This window comes from Dreissena polymorpha, chromosome 16 (assembly GCF_020536995.1).
Source record: "Dreissena polymorpha isolate Duluth1 chromosome 16, UMN_Dpol_1.0, whole genome shotgun sequence".
Taxonomy (NCBI): Eukaryota; Metazoa; Mollusca; class Bivalvia; order Myida; family Dreissenidae; genus Dreissena; species Dreissena polymorpha.
In genome coordinates this window covers 35,497,467-35,519,896 of record NC_068370.1, presented here as the reverse complement: position 1 = coordinate 35,519,896, position 22,430 = coordinate 35,497,467, and the positions used below count along the sequence as shown (strand labels likewise).

General features: G+C 36.1%; 1 protein-coding gene across 1 annotated transcript in view; it reads left to right on the top strand.

The window, feature by feature from the left end:
• Positions 1 to 19,610, top strand: part of LOC127861760 (laminin subunit alpha-1-like) — a 163,012-nt gene extending 143,402 nt beyond the window's left edge. The window contains exons 56-65 of the mRNA XM_052400440.1: positions 191 to 337; positions 986 to 1,125; positions 1,460 to 1,648; positions 4,433 to 4,567; positions 5,696 to 5,899; positions 6,581 to 6,935; positions 7,431 to 7,584; positions 11,424 to 11,557; positions 12,645 to 12,855; positions 15,965 to 19,610. Of these exons, the coding sequence (XP_052256400.1) occupies positions 191 to 337; positions 986 to 1,125; positions 1,460 to 1,648; positions 4,433 to 4,567; positions 5,696 to 5,899; positions 6,581 to 6,935; positions 7,431 to 7,584; positions 11,424 to 11,557; positions 12,645 to 12,855; positions 15,965 to 16,107 (1,812 nt within the window). The 3' untranslated portion in view covers positions 16,108 to 19,610. The remainder of the gene's footprint in view (positions 1 to 190; positions 338 to 985; positions 1,126 to 1,459; positions 1,649 to 4,432; positions 4,568 to 5,695; positions 5,900 to 6,580; positions 6,936 to 7,430; positions 7,585 to 11,423; positions 11,558 to 12,644; positions 12,856 to 15,964) is intronic.
• Positions 19,611 to 22,430: the final 2,820 nt, after the last annotated feature.

Below are 22,430 nucleotides of genomic sequence, written 5' to 3'. Positions count from 1 at the left end.
CACACAGATTTTATTGAGATATTTACACTTATACCGAATGTAACCATTTGTTTCTTACTTGAGTTTAGTTTTTATCGTTACTTTTGTTTGTTTATGGTTGCAATAAACTCACCTGTTTTTAGGGTCTGCATTCCATTGGTTTCTATGTTATTCTGGAGTGTGCAGTCCATTGGTTTCTATATTTTTCTAGGGTCTGCGGTCCATTGGTTTCTATGGTAGCGGATTTGCAGAGTACCAGGGAGTGAGCATGATCTCTTCTGAGTCTGATCTCTCCATCTCCTTCTCTACCACCGAGCCTGATGGGCTGCTGCTACTGGCCAAGAATGTCAATGGAGATGTGAGTAGTTACCAGTTGCAGAGGGAACCATGTGAGCTGCGTTCTGTGAAAATGGGGTTTAATGCATGTGTTATGCAGTCCACACAGATTAATCAGGGAAGACACTTTCAGCTTGTATGGAATAATTTGTTCAAAGAAAGTCTACTCTTAGGGAAAGTTTTATACTTAGCACCAGTAAAGGCGGAAAATGTTGTCCCTGATTAGCATGCATGCATTACACATGCATTAAACCCTGTTTTCTCAGAGCGAGACATATTTGTTGGTTACTGATTGAGATGAGAGAGGTAGCTGTTAAGTGTGAGCAACTAAAAATTGATACCATAAAGTGTCAAGTCTCTAAATGCTTGCAAGTTGATTTATCATTTAAAGTATTGAATAAATATTTAAATTTAAAGACTAAACTACTTTATACAGAAGTCCATGTAGTTATGTTGCTACTAATAACCATATCATTATGCCCAGTCATAATCTTATTTCAGGCTTTAAAACCATTTAATCATTTTTTTAAAGTTGCAAAAAAATATTCACAGAACAAATTTGAACCAATGAAATAATGTTTTTTTTATTTCATCAAATAAAACAAAAGTGGATAGACTGCATACCAGGTTTTTTGCTTATTGTTTGATATTTTCTGTTTTTTATTTCCAGAGTTATTACTCACTGGCCTTGAAGGATGGGTTAGTGTATGGGAAATTCAGTGGAGGTAGAAACCCTATCTCAATAAACTCCAAGGAGCGATACAATGACGGAAAGGTTCATAATGTGGCAGTCAGGAAATTGGATAGAAAGTGAGATTGCAGAACTTTACTATAAATGTTTCTATTAATCATTTAAAAGACTGTTTTGATGCATATTATTTAATACAAGTTAGTGTCATTTGTATATAACATCAGATAGAAGGTAAGTTTGCTTCCATGTGGCTATTAAGGATGGGTTGTTGTTGCACAAAAGGGAACAAATAAGGTTCTTCAGCCATTTGATTTACAAATGAAACGATTCGATTTTATCTTGCTTAAGGGATGACAGTTCAGAATAAAACGGAATTTCAATATTTTGCTTCTGAATGTAGCCAGCATGTTCATTCACAAGCTTACATCATAATTATTACACTACTACTTTCAGGATAGAAATTTATGTGGATGACAAGGTGGTTGCCACAGGCAATTTGGACAGACAATTCCGGGACATAGCAGTGAGGGAAGATGGCGGCCTGTACCTAGGCGGTGTCCCAGAGGGCCTGAACGTGGACGATCAAGCTGAGACCAGCAAGTCCCTTGATGGATGCCTAAGCGATGTGGTCATTAATAGAGGGTAGGCCAATTGGTTGTACAAATGTTTGCTAAATTTGCAGTTTGTGTACTCAATTGTATAATGAGTAAAGGTCTGTAATTGATAATGTTAATACATTTCTATGGCAAGTTTTAAATATATTAATACTATTTAATATTGAAGCAATTCAGTCTGCAAAACTAACTTTTTTGTCTTCATAGCCAATGTGGCTATGAAACTTTGGAAATCTCATAGCCAACAGAACTCTTTCATAGCCAGAAAAAAATTGAAACAATTTACAGTGACATTATCATATAAGGATGACAACGGTCGTTATATATAGATTGCAAAATGTCGGAGCTTTCAGTTTAAACATTGTTGACCTTAGCAGAACAATAAAAGTGTAATTCTCGGCAGCAAGTGTTTACCAGTAAAAATACAAAGCCGGTGATCACGGGTCGCGATCTTAATAATATGAATGATGAATACCGTTACGTTTATTTCGTAATTTCAAAGCTATTAATAACACACATTCAACCATTTTACTTAATTTATAAAATCCCTTGCACTGTAATTGCATTTATTAGCGTAGACTGTAAGTTCAATTTACCAAAAGTATTACAACATTTTAAATACGTGAGCCGGACTGTACACTCTCTATAACATCTAAGGGAGATCACTAATGATAGAACATTAAGGGAAGTAACCAAGCGGTTTCACTGTACGAATTTACACCTGAGATGCATAAATTGATTATTTATTGGTTTATGTTCTAAGATTTTTTTTCATCGCAATTCAGGCGATCTATATTCAATTTTCTATCGCCAGAGCCGAGATTTCATCGCATTGGCGATCAGACGAGGAGTTATTTGTTCAGACTGGCAATTCATTAAAATAAAAAACTAAATGAAAATAAATTCACAACTTGATAACTTTATACTAATGAAACAATTTTTTGCTCTTGGTGTTAATTTTTATACCCCCACAAACGAAGTTTAGGCGGGTAAATAGGAGTGAGCTTGTATGTCTGTCGGTCCGTATTAAGTGTCTGCTCTCTAATTCATCCGATCTTCACCAATCTTGGTCAGATGTTGTATCTAGATGATGTCTTTGAACAAGGGTCATGGCAGGCAAAAAACTAGGTCACTGGGTCACTAAGTGCGTTTTTAACATTGAGCATGGTGTCCGCTCTCTAATTCAAGTAGTTCTCATCCAAACTTCACCAAACGTGGTCAGAAATTGTATTTAGATGATGTCTAGGGCAAGTTTGAACATGTGAACATGTGTCATGGCAGGCAAAAAACTAGGTCACTGGGTCACTTAGTGCGTTTTAAACATTGAGCATGGTGTCTGCTATTTAATTCAAGTAGTTTTCATCCGATCTTCACCACACTTGGTCAGAAGTTGCAACTAGATAATGTTTATGTCAAGTTTCAACATGGGCCATGCCGGGTCAAAAAACTAGGTTAAGGGGTCACGTTTAAAAGTGCGTTTTAAGCATCGAGCATTGTTCTGTGTCAATGTGGCATGTGGGGGCATTCGTCACGTCTGTGACAAAGCTCTAGTTTTAATTTGAAGAAGTTGCATAATGTTTAAAATATCTTCATGCTTCTGTCAAGCTTTGCACTAACCTTATTTAAAATAAAAAAGCCAAAGACTAATACTTAATTATTAGGGATGGCAAATAACATAATTGATATTCGCAGTTTTTTATTTTTCAAATGTAATTGCCCAAATAAATAATGACCTGCGAGCCGCTTACTAATTAGCAGCAGAAATCATTTGGGATTACATGCTTGATGTGACGCTCTTCGTGTCAAACTGATAACGTGACCCGTATCAGCGTTGATTGCGCAATGCAATATCCACACTCTAAGAAAGGCCCCGAACTGTTGTTTGTCAATGGGGTGCCAATTAACAGTCTCAATTGACTGGCGAATAATAATTAAGTTTATGTGATAACAGTATGAAAAGCCATTAAAATGTGTGAATTACTCAAATTGCGCAATGCAATATACACACTCCAAGAAAGGACCCAAACTGTCGAAATAAACGAAAATAAGACACACATAAAAAATTATTGCAGCAACATGAAGTCGAATATATTTATAGGGTCTAACAATTGTGTCAGTTTTGTGATGTACTTTGCATGACATATATGTTTCTAGTTATAAACGTTCAATATATCGTTATTTTAAAATTTCAAATAAAAATAAAATTCTATGACGTGATGTTTTTCCTTATATTTGTTCTTGAATGTTTGATGTACTTTGCATGCCTTATTGATATGCTTCTTTATATTAACGTTCATGCTATCGTTACTTTTAAAATTTCAGATAAAAATAAAATTCTATGGCATGATGTTTTTCCTTCAATTTATTCCCGATTACAGGATCGGTCATAGTATTAGCCAACAGCGATACAATTATTCGATGGCAACATTAATAAACAGCCTTGTATTAGGCAAGCGGATTTAACTTACAAAACAATGGAACAAGTTTCACTCTTTTCTGATATATTTCGGCTAAATAGACTTTTTCAGAGTTTGTTTTTACAATAAAGCTACATTTGTCTTTCTATTTCTCAACACAACAATTGTATATTCAATTGTATTTCTGTGTCAATTTACATTAATATCCCTACTGGATATGAAACTGAGCAATAGAAGTTTAATCAATCCAGCCGTTTAATGCGAATATTTGAATATTCAATTGAATGGATCTGTGAATATTCGAATACCAATATAGGTATTTGATGCCATCCGTACTAATTATCCCTAGTAGCCACTGCATGCCAGTTGTACGCAAGACTATTGTATCCTTCTAGCATTCTGAACATCAACCAGCCAAAGCAATATGACCGGGCGGACATTGGCCGTTGTAAGCTCATGGAAATGCAGAACGACAGAATGTTGGTAGATCCTGAACCACCATTGGCAAGTGATGCACCAAGCAATATCAGGTAGGTTACCATGGAAACCAAGAGAAAGACTTCACAGGAAATAGTTTCTGTCCATGATTAAGTTCCAATTGATTGTGTATTTGTAATGCCCAATCGAGTTAAAGGGAATAAGCATTGCATTGTCCATCCATATATATGAATGTCAGTATTTCCATAAATCCAGGAGCTTATGTTTGTTATGACCTGGTGGATCAAGCTAAAACGTTTGCATTCAAATGACACCAAGGTGTTGAGGATCAAAATGAAAGGAATTTGACTTCCACAACTTTTAAGCAAAAAGTATAATACCCTCTGTTATTTCCACTATAGAATATATACCGGTAGTGGCCTGAAGCTTGTGTTTTTAATTTCTCTTTGTTATTAGTTAAATCACACTCAATCAAACTTTCTCTCTTAATTAACCCTTTATGTGTAGATGATCTTAAAGAGGAGAATTAGGCCATTACTCTTTGTTTTCCAAAATAAAAGACTGTCCCCCCAAAAAATGTTTTTAACTCCTCATAATCAACTGGCGGAATCATACTCAATCAACTTTCATAGTTTAATTACTCTCATGTGAAGGTGACTTTAAAAGAAAGGAGTTTTGACTGAAACCACAGGAAATGCAGTGGCTTTGTCCAAAAATAAGTTGTGGGGGCATCAGTTTCTGTGGCACATTTCTAGTTCTTTTGTATTTTGCTTTCTGACTTTTACTTACCAATACAGACACTGTTTCTACATGTATGCTATCAGATCTACAGCATGCACTGATGTACGTATACTTGCACATTTTCATGTCATTTTGATGATCTGTACTGGGTAGCTGGATAACATTTGACATGCTTGGTATTTCATGTATGTACAGCTTTACACTAACTGGTAGTTTTGGTGACTAGTTTGGTCCTTTGGATAAAAATACCATGTACCGCGGTTCTTAGTTTTTAGATGTGAAAAAAGAAGAAAGAAAAAAGACAAGACTGATATAGGCTGCTAATATAAACAATTTATAATGTGTCTGTACATGTTTAAAAAAAAAAATTATTAAAAATGATGAACAAAATGTTACCATGTACTAATGTTGTTTATTTGTATTCTATGAATCACAAATGTTCAATTCTATTACACAACCCAATCAATGTTTCTTGACAGAATGTTGGAGGTGGAGCCCATGTCCCGCAAGGTGAAGCCCACCAAAAACTCCCTGCAGGACAAAATGGGAACCCCAACATCAGGGCCTACACCTTGTGCCACAGTTGCCAGAAGTGTTGACTTCCAGGTCGATGCCCTCACATTCGGAGAGGCAGACATGAGCTTTCATCAGATCAACACCAGCAAGAAAGAAATACTCAGAAAGTTAGCATTGCCAATTAGGAAACCATTTCACTGAAGAGCTCTGTTAAATTAGTTACATTCTGGAAGCAAGTTGCAATTAGTAACTTAACATTTTGTTATTTTTAACAAGAAATATAACCTGTTTATGTTTGGTAACTTAATTATAAGGATTTTTTTAGGGTCATATTAGCGTCCCATTGCAAATATGATATCAAATCATGCAGTTTTTGCCCTTTTGCTGATTATATCTTAATGCCCTTGGTGTTATGAAAATTCTTGAATCGAGACTGATACTCTAACATGAATGGAAGACTTTGTAAATAACTTTGCACAAATATTAACAAATGTGTTGTGTCCCTCCCAGGTAGTTACATGGTGAACTTCATACTTTGTGGTCAAAGGTTACTAGATCAAAATTCAGCACTTATTTTCAAAGCAAGTTTTCTTTTCTATAAATTAAGCACACATTGAACACTTTTCAAATGTTAACAAAATTTTCACCTTTCTCATGCCGTTTGTCTTGCAAAATTACTATAAATATCAATATTATAAAAGTTGTGTTATATATATGAACTGATTATTATTGCCATACATCTGTATTAAAGCTCTATGTGGGTGTTATTATTATTTGTTGTCAGTTGTAGCTCTTATTTTGTTTATTAATTAATACCCTCATTCATTCTGTGACATGCTTAATTTCAGATTTGAAATTAGTTTGGACTTCAGAACTTTCTACCAGAATGGTCTTCTCATCTATCTTTCTAACTTGGACCACACAGAGTTTGTAGCAGCACAAATAAAAGACCATGTTCTTGTTCTAGTATTAACTCGAAATGACGATATTAAGGTAGTAACCGTGAATACAAGCACAAGTTTGGCAGATGGTCAGTGGCACAACGTGAAGGTTGATAAGAACCTGCAGAGGATATCAGTGGTTGTCGATGGCAATGAGGAGAATATGGGCTCAAGAAAGATTGCCAAGGTGTTGAAGGTGGAACCACCATTGTTTATCGGTGGAGTGCCAAGTAGCTTCAAACCTCTTCTCAATGAAAATGTGGTATGTATTGAATAGGCATTGTTACCATTGTTGATATGGTATTGACTATTTAAAAAACAAAACTTTTATTGCATTTTACACAATGTTGTGCAGAAATAATTTAGTAATTGTGCGAATACAAATTTGACCTTCGTCATCAAAAAAAATGGGTCATATGCTTGTGTGTAGCTCCAGACCAGCCTGCGCAATGAATGCAGACTTTTTAGGAGCTACACTGTCCCCTTATGAGACCATGAAACCTTGCGTGACCCTTTATCAGAGAATGAAGCTCCTACCAGTTTACATCTTATGTTTGATGTCGTTTATGGGGTTTATTGATAATGAATAAATGATAACATCACAATTAAGTAAAAATTTACAAAATTGCATAGAATAAAAATATTTCTTTTAAAACTGAAAAACTACAACAGGATATAATTATTATTTTGTGTTTGAACAATAAAACTCTATGAACACAACAAAAACTTATTGTTACCTATTCCTTGCCCGGGTCAGGTGGCACACAGTGTTCGAGGCTGTATTCGTGGTCTTAAGATAGATGGGGACAGCAGGCCGTTCAGTGAGGCAACTCTCGCCAGTGGTGTTGAGAAGTGTTATGCCAAGGTGGAGAAGGGAGCCTACTTCAACGGGGAAGCCTGGGGCTTGTATGGTATGTTGTTCAGGGATAGGACGTTGGTGAAATTGTCTTGAACACTGTACTAAATTAACTTTTCAACTTGGCACACAAAAGAGAACTTTATGTTCAAATTTGATAAACGAGATTAATTCTGTGTGCAAACCAATTGAAACTAGGTGCACTAGTTTTGTTGTACATTTTGTTCAAGATTTCATGTGATACTTGTATGTTTCGATGTTGTTTACATGTTGAGCATTTAGAGAACAAATAATGCTGTTTACACATGATTATGGTACTACAGTAAACACTGAAAATTCAGGATAATGCAATTGAAAGGGTTTAAGCCACTAGATGGTGTCATAAGCAGAGAGCCAAAACCCATTTTTTTCTATTGAATACCATTTGTAACAGACAGCATTATATTTTGGGGTTTTATGCCCCCCGGTAGGGTGGCATATAGCAGTCGGACTGTCCGTCTGTCAGCTTGTCCGAAATTCTGTTTTCCAGAGGTTTATAACCAGCGCTTTCACATAATGAGCTGATTTTTTTGGTATGTGAATCAACCTCCAATGACCTACAGATGAAGTGTGCAATTCGTTCTGGTCCATTGATTTTTTTGCGACGTGATTGGCTTTGGACTTCGAAATTCACTCTATAATAAATGTTTTCTAGAGGGTTTTTTAGCCGGATTTTTTTCGAAAAAATCTCGGCTTATAGATTGATGTTGTCGGGCGGGCGGGGGGGCGGGCGGGCGGGGTGGCGGCGTGCTCGAAAATGTTAAAGTTCTTATTTCATGGTATAACTTTGGTATGCTTGGACCTAGAGTCTTCAAACTTGACATGAAGGTTGGCCAGGATTAACAGATGACCACTGGTCATTTCAAGGTCATTCATTTGAAGGTCAAGGTCACTGTGACCTTCAATATAAAAAATGTTAAAGTTGTTATAACTTTGGTATGCTTGGACCTAGAGTCTTGAAACTTGACATGAAGGTTGGCCATAACTAGTTAGTAACCACTGGTCATTTCAAGGTCATTCATTTGAAGGTCAAGGTCACTGTGACCTTGAATGTAAAAATGTTAAAGTTCTTATTTCATGGTATAACTTTGGTATGCTTGGACCTAGAGTCTTCAAACTTGACATGAAGGTTGGCCAGGATTAACAGATGACCACTGGTCATTTCAAGGTCATTCATTTGAAGGTCAAGGTCACTGTGACCTTCAATATAAAAATGTTAAAGTTGTTATAACTTTGGTATGCTTGGACCTAGAGTCTTGAAACTTGACATGAAGGTTGGCCAGAACTAGTAAGTAACCACTGGACATTTCAAGGTCATTCATTTGAAGGTCAAGGTCACTGTGACCTTGAATGTAAAAATGTTAAAGTTGTTATAACTTTGGTATGCTTGGACCTAGAGTCTTGAAACTTGACATGAAGGTTGGCCAGAACTAGTAAGTAACCACTGGACATTTCAAGGTCATTCATTTGAAGGTCAAGGTCACTGTGACCTTGAATGTAAAAATGTTAAAGTTCTTATTTCATGTTATAACTTTGGTATGCTTGTACCTAGAGTCTTCAAACTTGAAATAAAGATTGGCCAGTACTAGAAGATGACCACTGGTCATTTCAATGTCATTCATTTGAAGGTCAAGGTCACTGTGACCTTAAATGTTAAAATGTTAAAATTGTTATAACTTTGGTATGCTTGGACATAGAGTCTTCAAACTTGACATGAAGGTTTGCAAGCACACTTAGATGACCACTGGTCATTTCAAGGTCATTCATTCTAAGGTCAAGGTCACTGTGACCTTGAATGTAAAAATGTTAAAGTTCTTATAACTTTGGTAGGTAAAAATGTTAAAGTTCTTATTCCATGTTATAACTTTGGTATGCTTGTACCTAGAGTCTTCAAACTTGACATAAAGGTTGGCCAGTACTAGAAGATCACCACTGCTCATTTCAATGTCATTCATTTGAAGGTCAAGGTCACTGTGACCTTCAATGTTAAAATGTTAAAATTGTTATAACTTTGGTATGCTTGGACCTAGAATCTCAAACTTGACGTAAAGGTTTGCAAGCACACTTAGATGACCACTATGTGAAAGCAAAACAATAAATAGTATTATTTCATCTAAGTTTATTTTCTTACATTTGATAATGAAATTGATGGAAACTTCAAACAATATGTTACTAATTTGCTAATAAAAAAATTGAGATCAAACTTTCCTAATTGTCAATTCAAGTTCATATTTGTGACCTTAAATGTTATTGTTGTTCATGTATATGCATGCATTCAAAACATAACACAAGGTTTGCTCATGCCTTGAAAAGTACTTACATTTCATTTTGACCTTTGAACAATATTTCAGTAATTTAAGTATTGCATTGACAAAAACACGAAAGGTACTTTCCTGTCATTTAAATCAAAAATCCGGCTTCAATGCGGTCATCTCCGACCGCGGAACTCTTGTTTACAAAATACTTTTAGATAATAAGCTGATTTTTAGCTCGGCGTTTTCAATGAAAACCCGAGGTATTGTAATAGCCAGCTCGTTGTGTCTTCCGCCTCCGCGTCGTGCTAAAATCTTAACATTGGCTCTAAAATCAAAGTGCTTCCACCTACAACTTTGAAACTTCATATGTAGATGCACCTTGATGAGTTCTACACGCCACACCCATTTTGGAGTCACTAGGTCAAAGGTCAAGGTCACTGTGACCTCTTTAAAAAAAAATCTGACAAGCAGATATGCAGTGCTCTTGTTTAAAATTGAATTTAAGTTCATGTCTTACAGATGAAGTGTGAGTTTTGTTCTGTACTATTGATTTTTGGCAAAGTTATGGACCTTGGACTTATTTCCTCTCAAATATCTGCAGTTTGGCTTAAAAGCGCAGTAGCTGCATTGTGTTTCACAAACACAGGTCTTGATTTACAGGCTTTTTTAAATGACATTTATCACTTATGCATACATGCCATAATTTTTCAGACCAATTCCGGGACATTGAGTTAAATTGTCCGGGACTTTTGCTGATTTTCCGGGACATGTACAAAATGTAGCGATATTTATAGACATATGCATTTTTGGTACGTTTTTTTTGTTTCGCATCGTTAATTGCAAAAGTTCGAAAGCCTATCCGAAATACACTTGATCTATTAACGTCAAATTAAACATTACTACTTCCGTTACTAGATACAAGCCACGTGTTTTCAGTGTAAGCGTTCTAAACATAGATGGTGACGTCACTGCGTTATTGTTATTAAGACTGGCGTTTTGACATGGCGATCGCAATTAAAATTCACTTATTATTTTTAAGGTTATGTTTACTGGGGGTTTAGAACAAGACAATAATATCCTATTGAGGATGACGTTTTTATATGCTTACTTTTTTACTCAACTTCTTTGTCGGTTAAACGTGCGAACATAAACTGCTTTTAATCTTTTACTCAGCGATGTTGGACTTCAGATGTGTGAACAACTATCCTTTGCCCTTACGCAGCGGGAAATAATGACAAAGTAGATTAAAGTCAATTAACAACCACATTATACAATGCCGCCTTTTCGGTTTGACCTCGAGCGTGAGACAATCCATATGATAACAAGACCCCTGTTAATTGATCGATTTTGACACGTAGCGTAGTCTGCCTATTCGGGTAGGCATTGTCATGGAGACGCTGCAGATATACACAGATTCGAGGTGCAGTTAAGCCTAAGATAAGGTACATGTATATATGGATTTTGTTAATTCCGGGACATTTGACAGATTTCCGGGACAGCGGGACAAGTTCTTCATTTCCGGGACTGTCCCAGACAATCCGGGACGTATGGCATGTATGACTTATGTGCATGCCGGTTTAAAGTGTTTTTGCTGTTTCAGATGACAAATTCAGTGTAGGACAAAAATTCAAAATGGAGCTCGACTTTAGAACCAATAAAGCAGATGGTATCCTTGTAAATATTACCAGTCAGAATATCAAGAATTCCATTGGACTTGAGATCAGCAAGGGAAAGGTAGTTACAATTTTGCTTCATATTCTGCAATTTAATTGTTTTGCTAAATAGTCAATGTCAAAAATAATTTTTACTTCTTACATCTTGCTATATATTACTGCAAGCATCTGGGGTTATTTCTGTTACAAGTTCTAGCTTTACATGCAGTTCTAACAAATGTCTAGCCCAATAAGAGATTCCCGGTGTATGTCTTCTGTACATAAATATAATTTCACATGTCGAAATATTTTTAAGTTTTTGGACACTTTAAAATATTTATTTTTTTCGTGTCCAAAAATGTAGATACAAAATGTATGAGTGTCCGAAAATTTAGAGACATAAATGTTATGTTTGTGTGTCAATTATTATATTGAAATAAAACCAATTAATAAATTTGCAATAATTGTAATGTGTTGCTCTCTTTTTTTTCTCTGCTTCAAATAAAATACAACTTCACTTATTTGCAGTCTCTTGCCTGAAATGGTATATAAAACATCATAAAAAAACACTGCTTCCTGATTATGATAGCATTTCAAATGCTGTTGGGTGGAACCATTGTTTATTACTGGTAAACATGGCAATCTACCCAATAACGCAATTGTAATGGTCCATTGTCCTCAGGGTATTCTTAGACAGGCTTTATAACCATAATCCGGTTGTAAAACTCCATGATCGAAGGGTCCCAGATAAGCGAAAACAGGGCAGAAATCTAATAAAATAGCGCTGTAAAATATACTGTCCGAAAAATTGGAGTCATTAATTATGGATGAAAACCCGAATGTCCGAAATTATAGTCACGAAAAATAATTATTTTGGTGAAAAAGGGGTTGTCAAAAAACTTAAAGTGTCCCAAAACATAGAGTAATTACGGTAGATATAACTATGAAAAATTACAGTTCTGCAGTTTGATAATACTTTCTAATATGGTGTTCATGTTAGTTTTCCCAATTCAGATGACATTTCCTGCAAAACAAGAGTGCAACATTAAAATGGATGAGAACCCACAACTTGAATCTTACTGGACCAATTTCCAAAACAGTGAAACAAATATAGTATTTGCTGCAATTACTATTTTTACTTTGTAATATTCTTTATTGTTGCTTCTCAGGTGATATTTACCGCTGTTATTGCTGGGCAACAGTTCAGTTTAAAATCCCAAAATGGATTCTGTGACAATGTGTGGCACAAGGTCAAGGTAGGGATGGAGAAGAGAACTATCGCCATGCAGGTGGATGATGGGGAGATATACCAGGACACTCTCGCAGGGGACATCACTCTCAGCAATCTGAGGGCCCCACTTTACCTAGGAGCAACGCCAGGTAAATAGCATTGACCAACAAGGTTTCCGTATTTGTATGTGATTTGTTAATTTCATTGATATCTCAGTTAATTGATGATATGAAGGCCAATATTGGAGAAAGTCCATGCATTGCAATAATTGATCAATATGGCTTTTGATTGTTTGGTACTTTCATAGATAAACCTAAAGACTAAAAATAAAGAAATCTTCCTTTCTGAGTTTGTGTTTGATCAGGCAGCTGCCATACAGTTTTTATTCTTACTAAATATGGAAAGCAACCGTGCACTCTTTGCGCTGAAGGGCTGATAGAAATAGCACTGACCAAAGTGAATTTTTCATCTGGAAATACCTGAAATTAGTCCAATGTACAAAACCTTTCACGGCTTCAACTTTTGAACATGCTAGGAATAAAGAAGCATTCATCTAAATTGCATGGCATATTCGTTTGTGGGGGTATATAGGAGTGAACTTGTCTGTCGATCAGTCGGTAAGTAAGTAGGTCTGTCGGTCCGTATTAAGTGTCCGCTTTCTAATTCAAGTAGTTTTCATCCGATCTTCACCAAACTTGGTCAGGAGTTGTATCTAGATGATGTCTAGGTCAAGTGCGAACATAATGGGCCTTGCTGGGTCAAAAACTAGGTCACGGGGTCACTAAGTGCGTTTTAAACATTAAGCATGTTGTCCGCTCTCTAATTCAAGTAGCTTTCATCCGATCTTTACCAAACTTGGTCAGAAGTTGTATCTAGATGATGTCTAGGCCAAGTTCCAACATAGGCCTTGCCGGGTCAAAAACTAGGTCACGGGGTCACTTAGTGCGTTTTAAACATTCAGCATGTTGTCTGCACTCTAATTCAAGTAGTTTTCATCCAATCTTCACCAAACTTTGTCAGAAGTTGTATCTACATGATGTCTAGGCCAAGTTCGAACGTGGGCCTTGCAGGGTCAAAAACTTGGTCATGGGGTCACTTGGTGCGTTTTAAACATTCAGCATGTTGTCCGCTCTCTAATTCAATTAGTTTTCATCCGATCTTCACCAAACTTGGTCAGGAGTTGTATCTAGATGATTTTAAGGCCATGTTCGAACATGGGCCTTTCCGGGTCATAAACTAGGTCACGGGGTCACTTAGTGCGTTTATTAACAATCAGCATGTTGTCCTCTCTTTTATTCAAGTAGTTTTCATGCGATCTTCACCAAACTTGGTCTGAAGTTTTATCTAGATGATCTGAAGGCCAAGTTCGAACATGGGCCATGCCAGATCAAAAACTAGGTCATAGGGTCACTTAGTACGTTTTACGCATTGAGCATGGTGTCCGCTCTCTATTTCAGGTAGTTTAAATCCGATCTTCACCACACTTGGTCAGAAGTTGTAACTAGATGATGTGTAGGTCAGGTTTGAACATGGGCCATGCGGGGTCAAAAACTAGGTCACGGGGTCACTTAGTGTGTTTTAAACCTTATCATGTTGTCCGCTCTCTAATTCAAGTAGTTTTTATCCAATCTTCACCAAAATTGGTCAGAAGTTGTATCTTGATAATGTCTAGGGCAAGTTTGAATATGGGTCATGCCGGGTCAAAACAAGGTCACGGGGTCACTTAGTGCATTTTAAACATCACTATGTTGTCAGCTCTTGAATTCAAGTAGTTTTCATCCGATCTTCACCAAACTTGGTCAGAAGTTGTATCTAGATGATGTCTAGGTCAAGTTTGAATATGGGTCATGCCGGGTCAAAAACTAGGTCACGGGGTATCTTAGTGCGTTTTAAACCTCACCATGTTGTCTGCTCTCTATTTTAACTAGTTTTCATCCAATCCTCACCAAACTTTGTCACAAATTTTATCTAAATGATCTCTAGGACAAGCTTGAACATAAGCCATGCCGACCTAAAACTAGGTCACAGGGTCACTAAGTGCGTTTTTTAACATTCAGCATGGTGTCTGCTCTCTAATTCAAGTAGTTTACATCCGATCTTCACCAAACTTGGTCAGAAGTTTTATGGAGATGATCTTAAGGCCAAGTTAGAACATGGACCTTTCTGGGTCAGAAACTAGGTCAAGGGATCACTTAGTGCGTTTTAAAAATTGAGCATGGTGTCCCCTGTTTTTTGTGAAGACGACATGCAAAATATTATGTGTCAATGCGGCATGTGGGGGTATTCGTCACGTCTGTGACAAAGCTCTAGTTAGCACTGAACAGGCTTCCTTGATGTCTCAATGTTGATGAAACTTGGTAACAATGTTATTGTTTTTATGCCCCCGGTAGGGTGGCATATAGTTTTTTATATGACCGTCCGTCCAAAAACTTTTGGACATAACTTCTGCAAAATTGAAGATAGCAACTTGATATTTGGCATGCATGTGTATCTCATGGAGCTGCACATTTTGAGTGGTGCAAGGTCAAGGTCATCCTTCAAGGTCAATGGTAAAAAATGGACCAAAACAAAACGGCGTAATAGGGAGCATTGTGTTTCTGACAAACACATCTCTTGTTTACAATACCTTAGCTACATCCCAGTAAGGTCACCAGGTCAAGATTTGATCTGTTTAACCTTGAACTCAAGCTAGTGCTTCAAGGAGATGATGGTCTCCTTGTTTTACGTCACATTTTGGCACTAATATGCCTGTTTAGTTTTTGTTTCATGACTTGTTATGAAATTGAAATGAATAGCAGAACATTGGTTTATCTAAATAAAGAATATTACGAGTTGTACTAAGTTTTTAGTTGAAAGATTTTTTATAAAGAATAGCTTAAGTTTAGTTTAAACCTATTTATTTTAGATAGATTGAATAGAAAGCCTAAGGCTTACTTGAAAGGCTATCGAGAGCTTAAGTTAAAACAGTAATAAGTTGTATTATAATGTTACCCCATGCATTTACTTGAAGAGAAAGTGTAAATAAACTTATGTCTAAAGGTTAATGTTGAAGCATAATGTCTGCATAATTACACAAGATCGCCATAAGGATATGAATTCCATCCAAAAAAATCATCATTTGATAATCAAATGCAATAGATATTATGTTGGCTTGGCTGCAGATTAGCATTTGTCAAATAATTTAATATTGCAGTAATTATAAAGCTAAAGCAACTCAAATTCTCTTAGTTGTTATTTTTAATATTTCCTAATTTTCAGACGTTTTTGCAAAAGTAGCGTCCTCCAGACATCGTGGTTACCAAGGATGCATGCGAGATGTGATCATCAACAACAAACAGGTCAACTGGTTTGACCTTCAGAGGTCGTTCAGTCTACAGAAAACAGCCTGTCCAGTAGCATAACATCAGATGCTGTGATAAATCTTCACAGTCTATGGTTCTAATAACTTTAAATTGTAAGGTGTTTTAACAACATAAACAGTAGGCAGCAGGTTCCTTTATTGTTCTTAAATGATTTAATTGTAACATTTAATGTGTCGTTTTTAGCAAATGTTTACTTCATTTTTACCAAAAGCTATTTTTTTATTAGGCAGTTTTAAATTTTCAACTGTTTCCTATTTTTCTATTACTGTTGTTTGCATCTTTGCATAGTGTTTATACACACATTTGAGTCTATGAATGAAACATTATGTGATAATAAATACTGATAACCAGTTTTCTATCAACATACAGATTTTTGGTGTTTAATAATATAATGGCTGTTAAAATCAAATGATTTAATGTGCGAAACACACACACACAAAATATGTATTTAGCACAGCATTTGTTGTTGTTTTTAAGGTATTTTATGAAGTTTTGTCCACCTTATACGTTTGGACTTGGACTGTCTAAATTTCATATCAATATTGTGATTTACAGAAACAAGTATGTATAATTGTCCGTGTTCTTTTATTTTTTGCAAGCAATCATTAAGGAGAGTCGCATTTTAGAGGGGGTTTGTTTAAAGTATCCCTTGCTATGCCAAAGAACTTTCAGGTTGTATTTTCAAATATGATCATAAGAAATAAGTACATAATATTTTCATGTACTTTGTTAACATGGTTGGTTATTGTATAGTATTGTCATCATGGTAAACTAGCAAAACGGGTCTAGATCTGTAGACATGGCTAAGTAGAGACTGGGGCCAATACTGCATTGATTGCATATTTGGGAATAATTAAGAAACTATTATTGTACAAATGAGTACTATCCCATTATTATGTTGATACTTAAATGTTGTTGTTTTCATAATTACAGGCAAGTGTATTGTGATATTATTCTTTGAGGATGAAGCATCTATAATAATAATGTGTATTTGCTTAAGCATTAGCGTATATTTGGTAAATCCAAAATCTTCTATTTCACAGAAGGTAATGGCTAATTTTGATGTGGTTTGTAATGAAACCTCTTAAAGATGCTACATGCCAACTACATGAACATATGTTCATATTGATAGTCTCTGCTTAGCTATGCCTCTAGTAGCTCACAAGTGCAATTTCTCTCTTTCTATTATCATGTTATTATACCCCCATTACCATTGGTAGTGGGGGCGGTATAGGAGTCACTTTGTCGGTCGGTCAGCTTGTCCAGAAAATTTCATCCGATCTGCACCAAATTTGGTCAGAAGTTGTATCTAGATGATGTCTAGGTCAAGTTTGAATGTGGGTTATGCCGGGTCAAAAACTAGGTAACGGGGTCAATTAGTGCGTTTTAAACAGAATGTTTGTTTGGACCATAACTATGTCATTTATCGTTGGATTTTAAAATGACTTGGTTCATTTGTTCACCATCATGGGACGGTGTGCCATGCAAAAGAAGTATGTGGGTATCTTAAATATGCGGGTCACACTCAGAGTTGCCCATAAATGAGCTTGTCAGGGGCTTGTCAGGGCCATAACTTTGTCATTTATAGTGAGACTTTAAAATCATTTGGCACATTTGTTCACCATCATTGAATGGTGTGTCATGCGAAAGAATTACGTGGATATTTCCAAGGTCAAGGTCACACTTTGAGTTCAAAGGTCAAAAATGACCACTGGGTCATGTCAGGGCCATAACTATGTCGTTCATTGTGAGATTTTAAAATCATTTGGCACATTTTTCACCATCATCGGACAGTGTGTCATGCAAAAAAATAACGTTAATATCTCCAAGGTCAAGGTCACACTTTGAGTTCAACGGTCAAAAATGGCCATTAGTGAGCTTGTCCGGGCCATAACTATATCGTTCATTGTGAGATTTCAAAATCATTGGGCACATTTGTTCACCATCATTGGACGGTGTGTCATGCAACGTCAAGGTCACACTTTCAGTTCAAAGGTCACAAATGGCCATAGATGATCTTGTTTGTGCCATAACTATGTCATTCATTGTGAGATTTGAAAGATACTCGGTTCATTTGTTCACAATCATTGGACGATGTGTCATGCAAAAGAATTCAAGAGTTCAAAGGTCAAAATGGCCATAAATGATAATTGCATAATTAGTCTTAAAAATCGACATACATTAGCTTCTCTTGTTTTGTGAAGACAGCATGCACGATATTCTCTGTCAATGTGGGGGTATAGGTCACGTCTGTGACAAAGCTCTAGTTGGCAATGGCGGCATACACAGCAATCTCAAGAGGGAGCCTTGTTGTTAAATGAACATCTGAAATAAAACTTGAGGAATTGATTTTAAAGTAAATGATTGTCGTTCTTGTCAAAAACAGAGTGACTGTGCTTTCGTGTGCCAAAAGTGTTGTAATTTCGTCATGAACCAGATATTTTGATTATTTACTTGTGGCGTTTGTTTTAGGTTTCAGTCACTTTCAATGTGATGTTTATTCTCCCTGTTTTTATGAAATCAGTTATTGGGTGCAGTTGGAGAATGTTGATATGTTATGTTTTATGCATGTATGTTTTCACGGTTAAACATTTACATTTAAAATTCCAGTGCAAACTGCATGGTATGATGTACCTTTGTTGTGGCATGCCATGTATTTAATGTCATTGTAATTGTTATTAGGAACAAGTTACAGTGTTTGAATCTCTCATTATATTGGGTACCAGTACTGGAGAAGTAGCCATTTCCTTAAAGTTCCAAAGATTTTCGTTTCGTCCGTTCGTTCTAGCCTCAAATAATGAGAACTTTTTGTTCAGTTTCTTACTATTTGTGGTAAGGATTTGTATCGCCATGCTGTACTTCAACATGTTATTAGACAAACAAGTGCCAGTAACCAGTGGCATTGTTTTAAAACTATTTTGCCCATTGATTGATTGACAAGAGTATGATTTTAAAAATGTTTTTACTATCTTATACACTCTGTATGTCCGTAATAATAAAAAATGTTTGTGAGGATAATAGTTCACAAATGAATTTGTAACTTGTATTTCAAATAAACAGGAACCACTTTTACCCACTCTTGCGCCCACCAATCAATTAATAGTTGTAGTAGTTTTTCAGCATTGCCAACCTATTACATGTATATCTTTCATATGTGATATTTATTCTTATGTATAAAGAATATAAATATTTTTTGTAAATTACTATTTTATAGATGGTTTTTATTCACTTATTAGTTTCATGTATCATGTGTAGATAATCAATTAGAAGTACGTGTAGATATGCAATTTTAGTGTACATGACGTTTTTTATCATTTTCGTTGTTCTGGCTAAAAATATTGCTTTTTTATACAAATATCTTCATAGGTCTATCATCATTATTGCTTAGGTTGCTTTTGTAACTTAAAAACGAAATTATCAAAGTCGTTTACATTTCCAAACACGAAAAATCGATTTCATATGATATGTTTTACAGAACACATTCAAAATCAAAACGCTAATCGTTATAATTTCACATTCAATAAACATGCATGGTACAATTAGTATGCGTTTGTTTTTATTTGTCACGGGACTGAATTTGTGAAACAGATCCTCTACGCTTATTTCTGTCAGGCTCGAATGCAAAAAACTCGATATATACTAATGGAGGATGCAGTATCAGTCGGTTAAAAACAAACACTTTCCCATATAATTGCGAACGCTTCTAGTTCAGAATCCGGCGTTTTATTGCTAGTATAAATGTCGACTGAAATTAACTAGCAATATCTTGGTAAAACTTAACGATTGTGTTTATGCGCTCGTAGACAATTTTAAGATACGTGTACGTGACAACAATATTTCAAGTTTTTATGCTCACCGAAAATTTTCGGGGAGCATATAGTTGCCAGTTTAAAGTTCCTTACTTCCTTCCGTCACACTTTTGTTAAAGTTTCTCATAGCGCCTTCAATATTTTACCGATCTCTTACATATTTGGCATGCAAATACCTTGCATGGACCTATACCTTTTGATGAGGCCACTGGGGTCAAGGTCACCGAGGCTAATTTTTCCGTCACAGTTTTCTTACAGTTTCTCATAGCACCTTCAATACTTTTCCGATCGCTTACATATGTGTCATGTAGGTACCTTGCATGGACCTCTACCGTTTGATGAGGTTTGAGGTCACTGGGGTCAAGGTTACCAAGGCTAAAAATAGATTTTTCCATCACAATTTTGTTACAGTTTCGCATTTAACCTTCAATATTTGTCCGATCTCTTACATATTTGGCATGAAGGTACCTTTCATGGACCTCTACCTTTTGATGAGGTTTGAGGTCACTGGAGTCAAGGTCAACGGGGCTAATAATAGACTATTCCATCACTATTTTGTTACAGTTTCTCATAGCGCCTTCAATATTTTACCGTTCTCTTACAGTTTTGTCATGTAGGTACCTTGCATGGACCTCTACCTTTTGATGAGGTCACTGGGGTCAAGGTCATGGTCGCCGAGGCTAAAAATCGATTGTTCTGTCACAATTTTCTTACAGTTTCTCATAGCGCCTTCAATAGTTTTACCGATATATATATTTGGCATGTAGGTACCTTGCATTGACCTCTACCCTTTGATGAGATTTGAGGTCACTGGGGTCAAGGTCACCGAAGCTAAAAATATATATAAAAAATTGGTGTTTATTAATTAGCACATAGATTGACAAAGCGGATCATCGGGGAGCATCCATCAGTTTAACTGATATTCTTGTTTCATTTACGCTCGATTTGTCATTGTCGGCTCGAGTACTACTTAAATGTACCCCGGGTACTCTGTAAGTATACTTAAATGTACCCAGGGTACGAAAAATTACCAAAACGTACCCGGCCAATTTAGAGTACCCAAGTTGTATTCCCGCCAAAAATCCGAAAGTTGTAAAACGCGCTATGGAAAACGAAACAGAATTCACCTCGAAAAAACCTGCATAAACATCCTTTTTGTATTATGAGTTTCAAATATATAGAGGTCATTGTACACAATTTTGACATATATACTACCATAATTATTTGGGGAAAAAAACGACAACGACCAATTTAGCGTAAGAATTCCCGAGTTCATTTTAGTATGTTTACTGCAACCGGGGTACATTTAAGTATACTTAAGAGTACCCGTTGTACACTCAAGTAGTACCCGAGCCGACAATGACCAATCTAGCCATATGCTTGATTTACCACCGATTAATCTACCAGACCGTATGTTCAAAGCAAGCGCTCGCCGAAGAACGGTAAGAGATGAAAGTTTTAAATGTTTGAGCTCAAAACAAAACCACATTTATACCAGGTATCTATACATAAAGGTTCCTGACAAAACGCAACTTTATTTCCCATAAAAGTATATTCAGCTAATTATTAATATCACTCGCCAGTGTGATGTGATCGCAGGATAGAGCGAGTAGAGCTAAGTATCCAATACACCGGTAGTTCCAGTTACCTTTTTAACTTTCATTCCAAGGTTTAACATATTCCCAACTTCCCATGCATCATTTGTTGCATAATCAACAGTACGGTGTGTGTTCTAGAACATTCAGTGATCAAAAACTAGTACAGCGAACGGTTATACAACTTCTTCCATTCTTACGCAACGGTCGAAGGTTGTAAATCAACTTCCCATACAGCGTACAGTCTGACAGCAACACAAAATCAAAGCGCTGAAAGTTTTGTATTTGTTTAATCAGATTGAACTGGAGTATCGCAAATTGTTGTAAACCCATTTTAGATCTTAACATGTCCGTATAAGTATTACATACATAAATATATCATTATTTAAACACCGTCTTTGTTACTTTTAAAAAATTGTTTTAAACATACATTTGCATATTGTTATCAACTTCGTCATCAAGATGCTGCGTGAGCTTCAGAAAAAAATTATTAACGCCAAACCGCACATCTGTCCGCATATAACAGAAGGTGCGATTTCATAATTGTTTAACACTGACCAGGTGACGTTTCATATCGCCCTATTCTGCATGACTGTACTTCACAGCTTCATAACGTATAAAATGTATCTGTTTTCGGAAAGTATTTTGTTTGGTTCTGACATACATTTTGACGGAGAAAGCTAAGATGGTTAAATATATCATAAAACTTGTACGGAATATAAACTGGAGGCGTGAGCATAGTTAACATTAAGTGCGACTGAACTGGAAATTCTACTCTGCAATATTCAGGTTAATAAACTAATCCACATGTGGATCCGCTACGGTTCAAGTTGGTAGAACAGTTCCAGGAATACTTATCCGTTATGTTTTGTGTTATGATGTACATGTAAGTTATCGGCAATCGAACCATTGCTGTTGTTGTTGGCAATTCTTATTTGAATCAATTAAGTTTTATGAG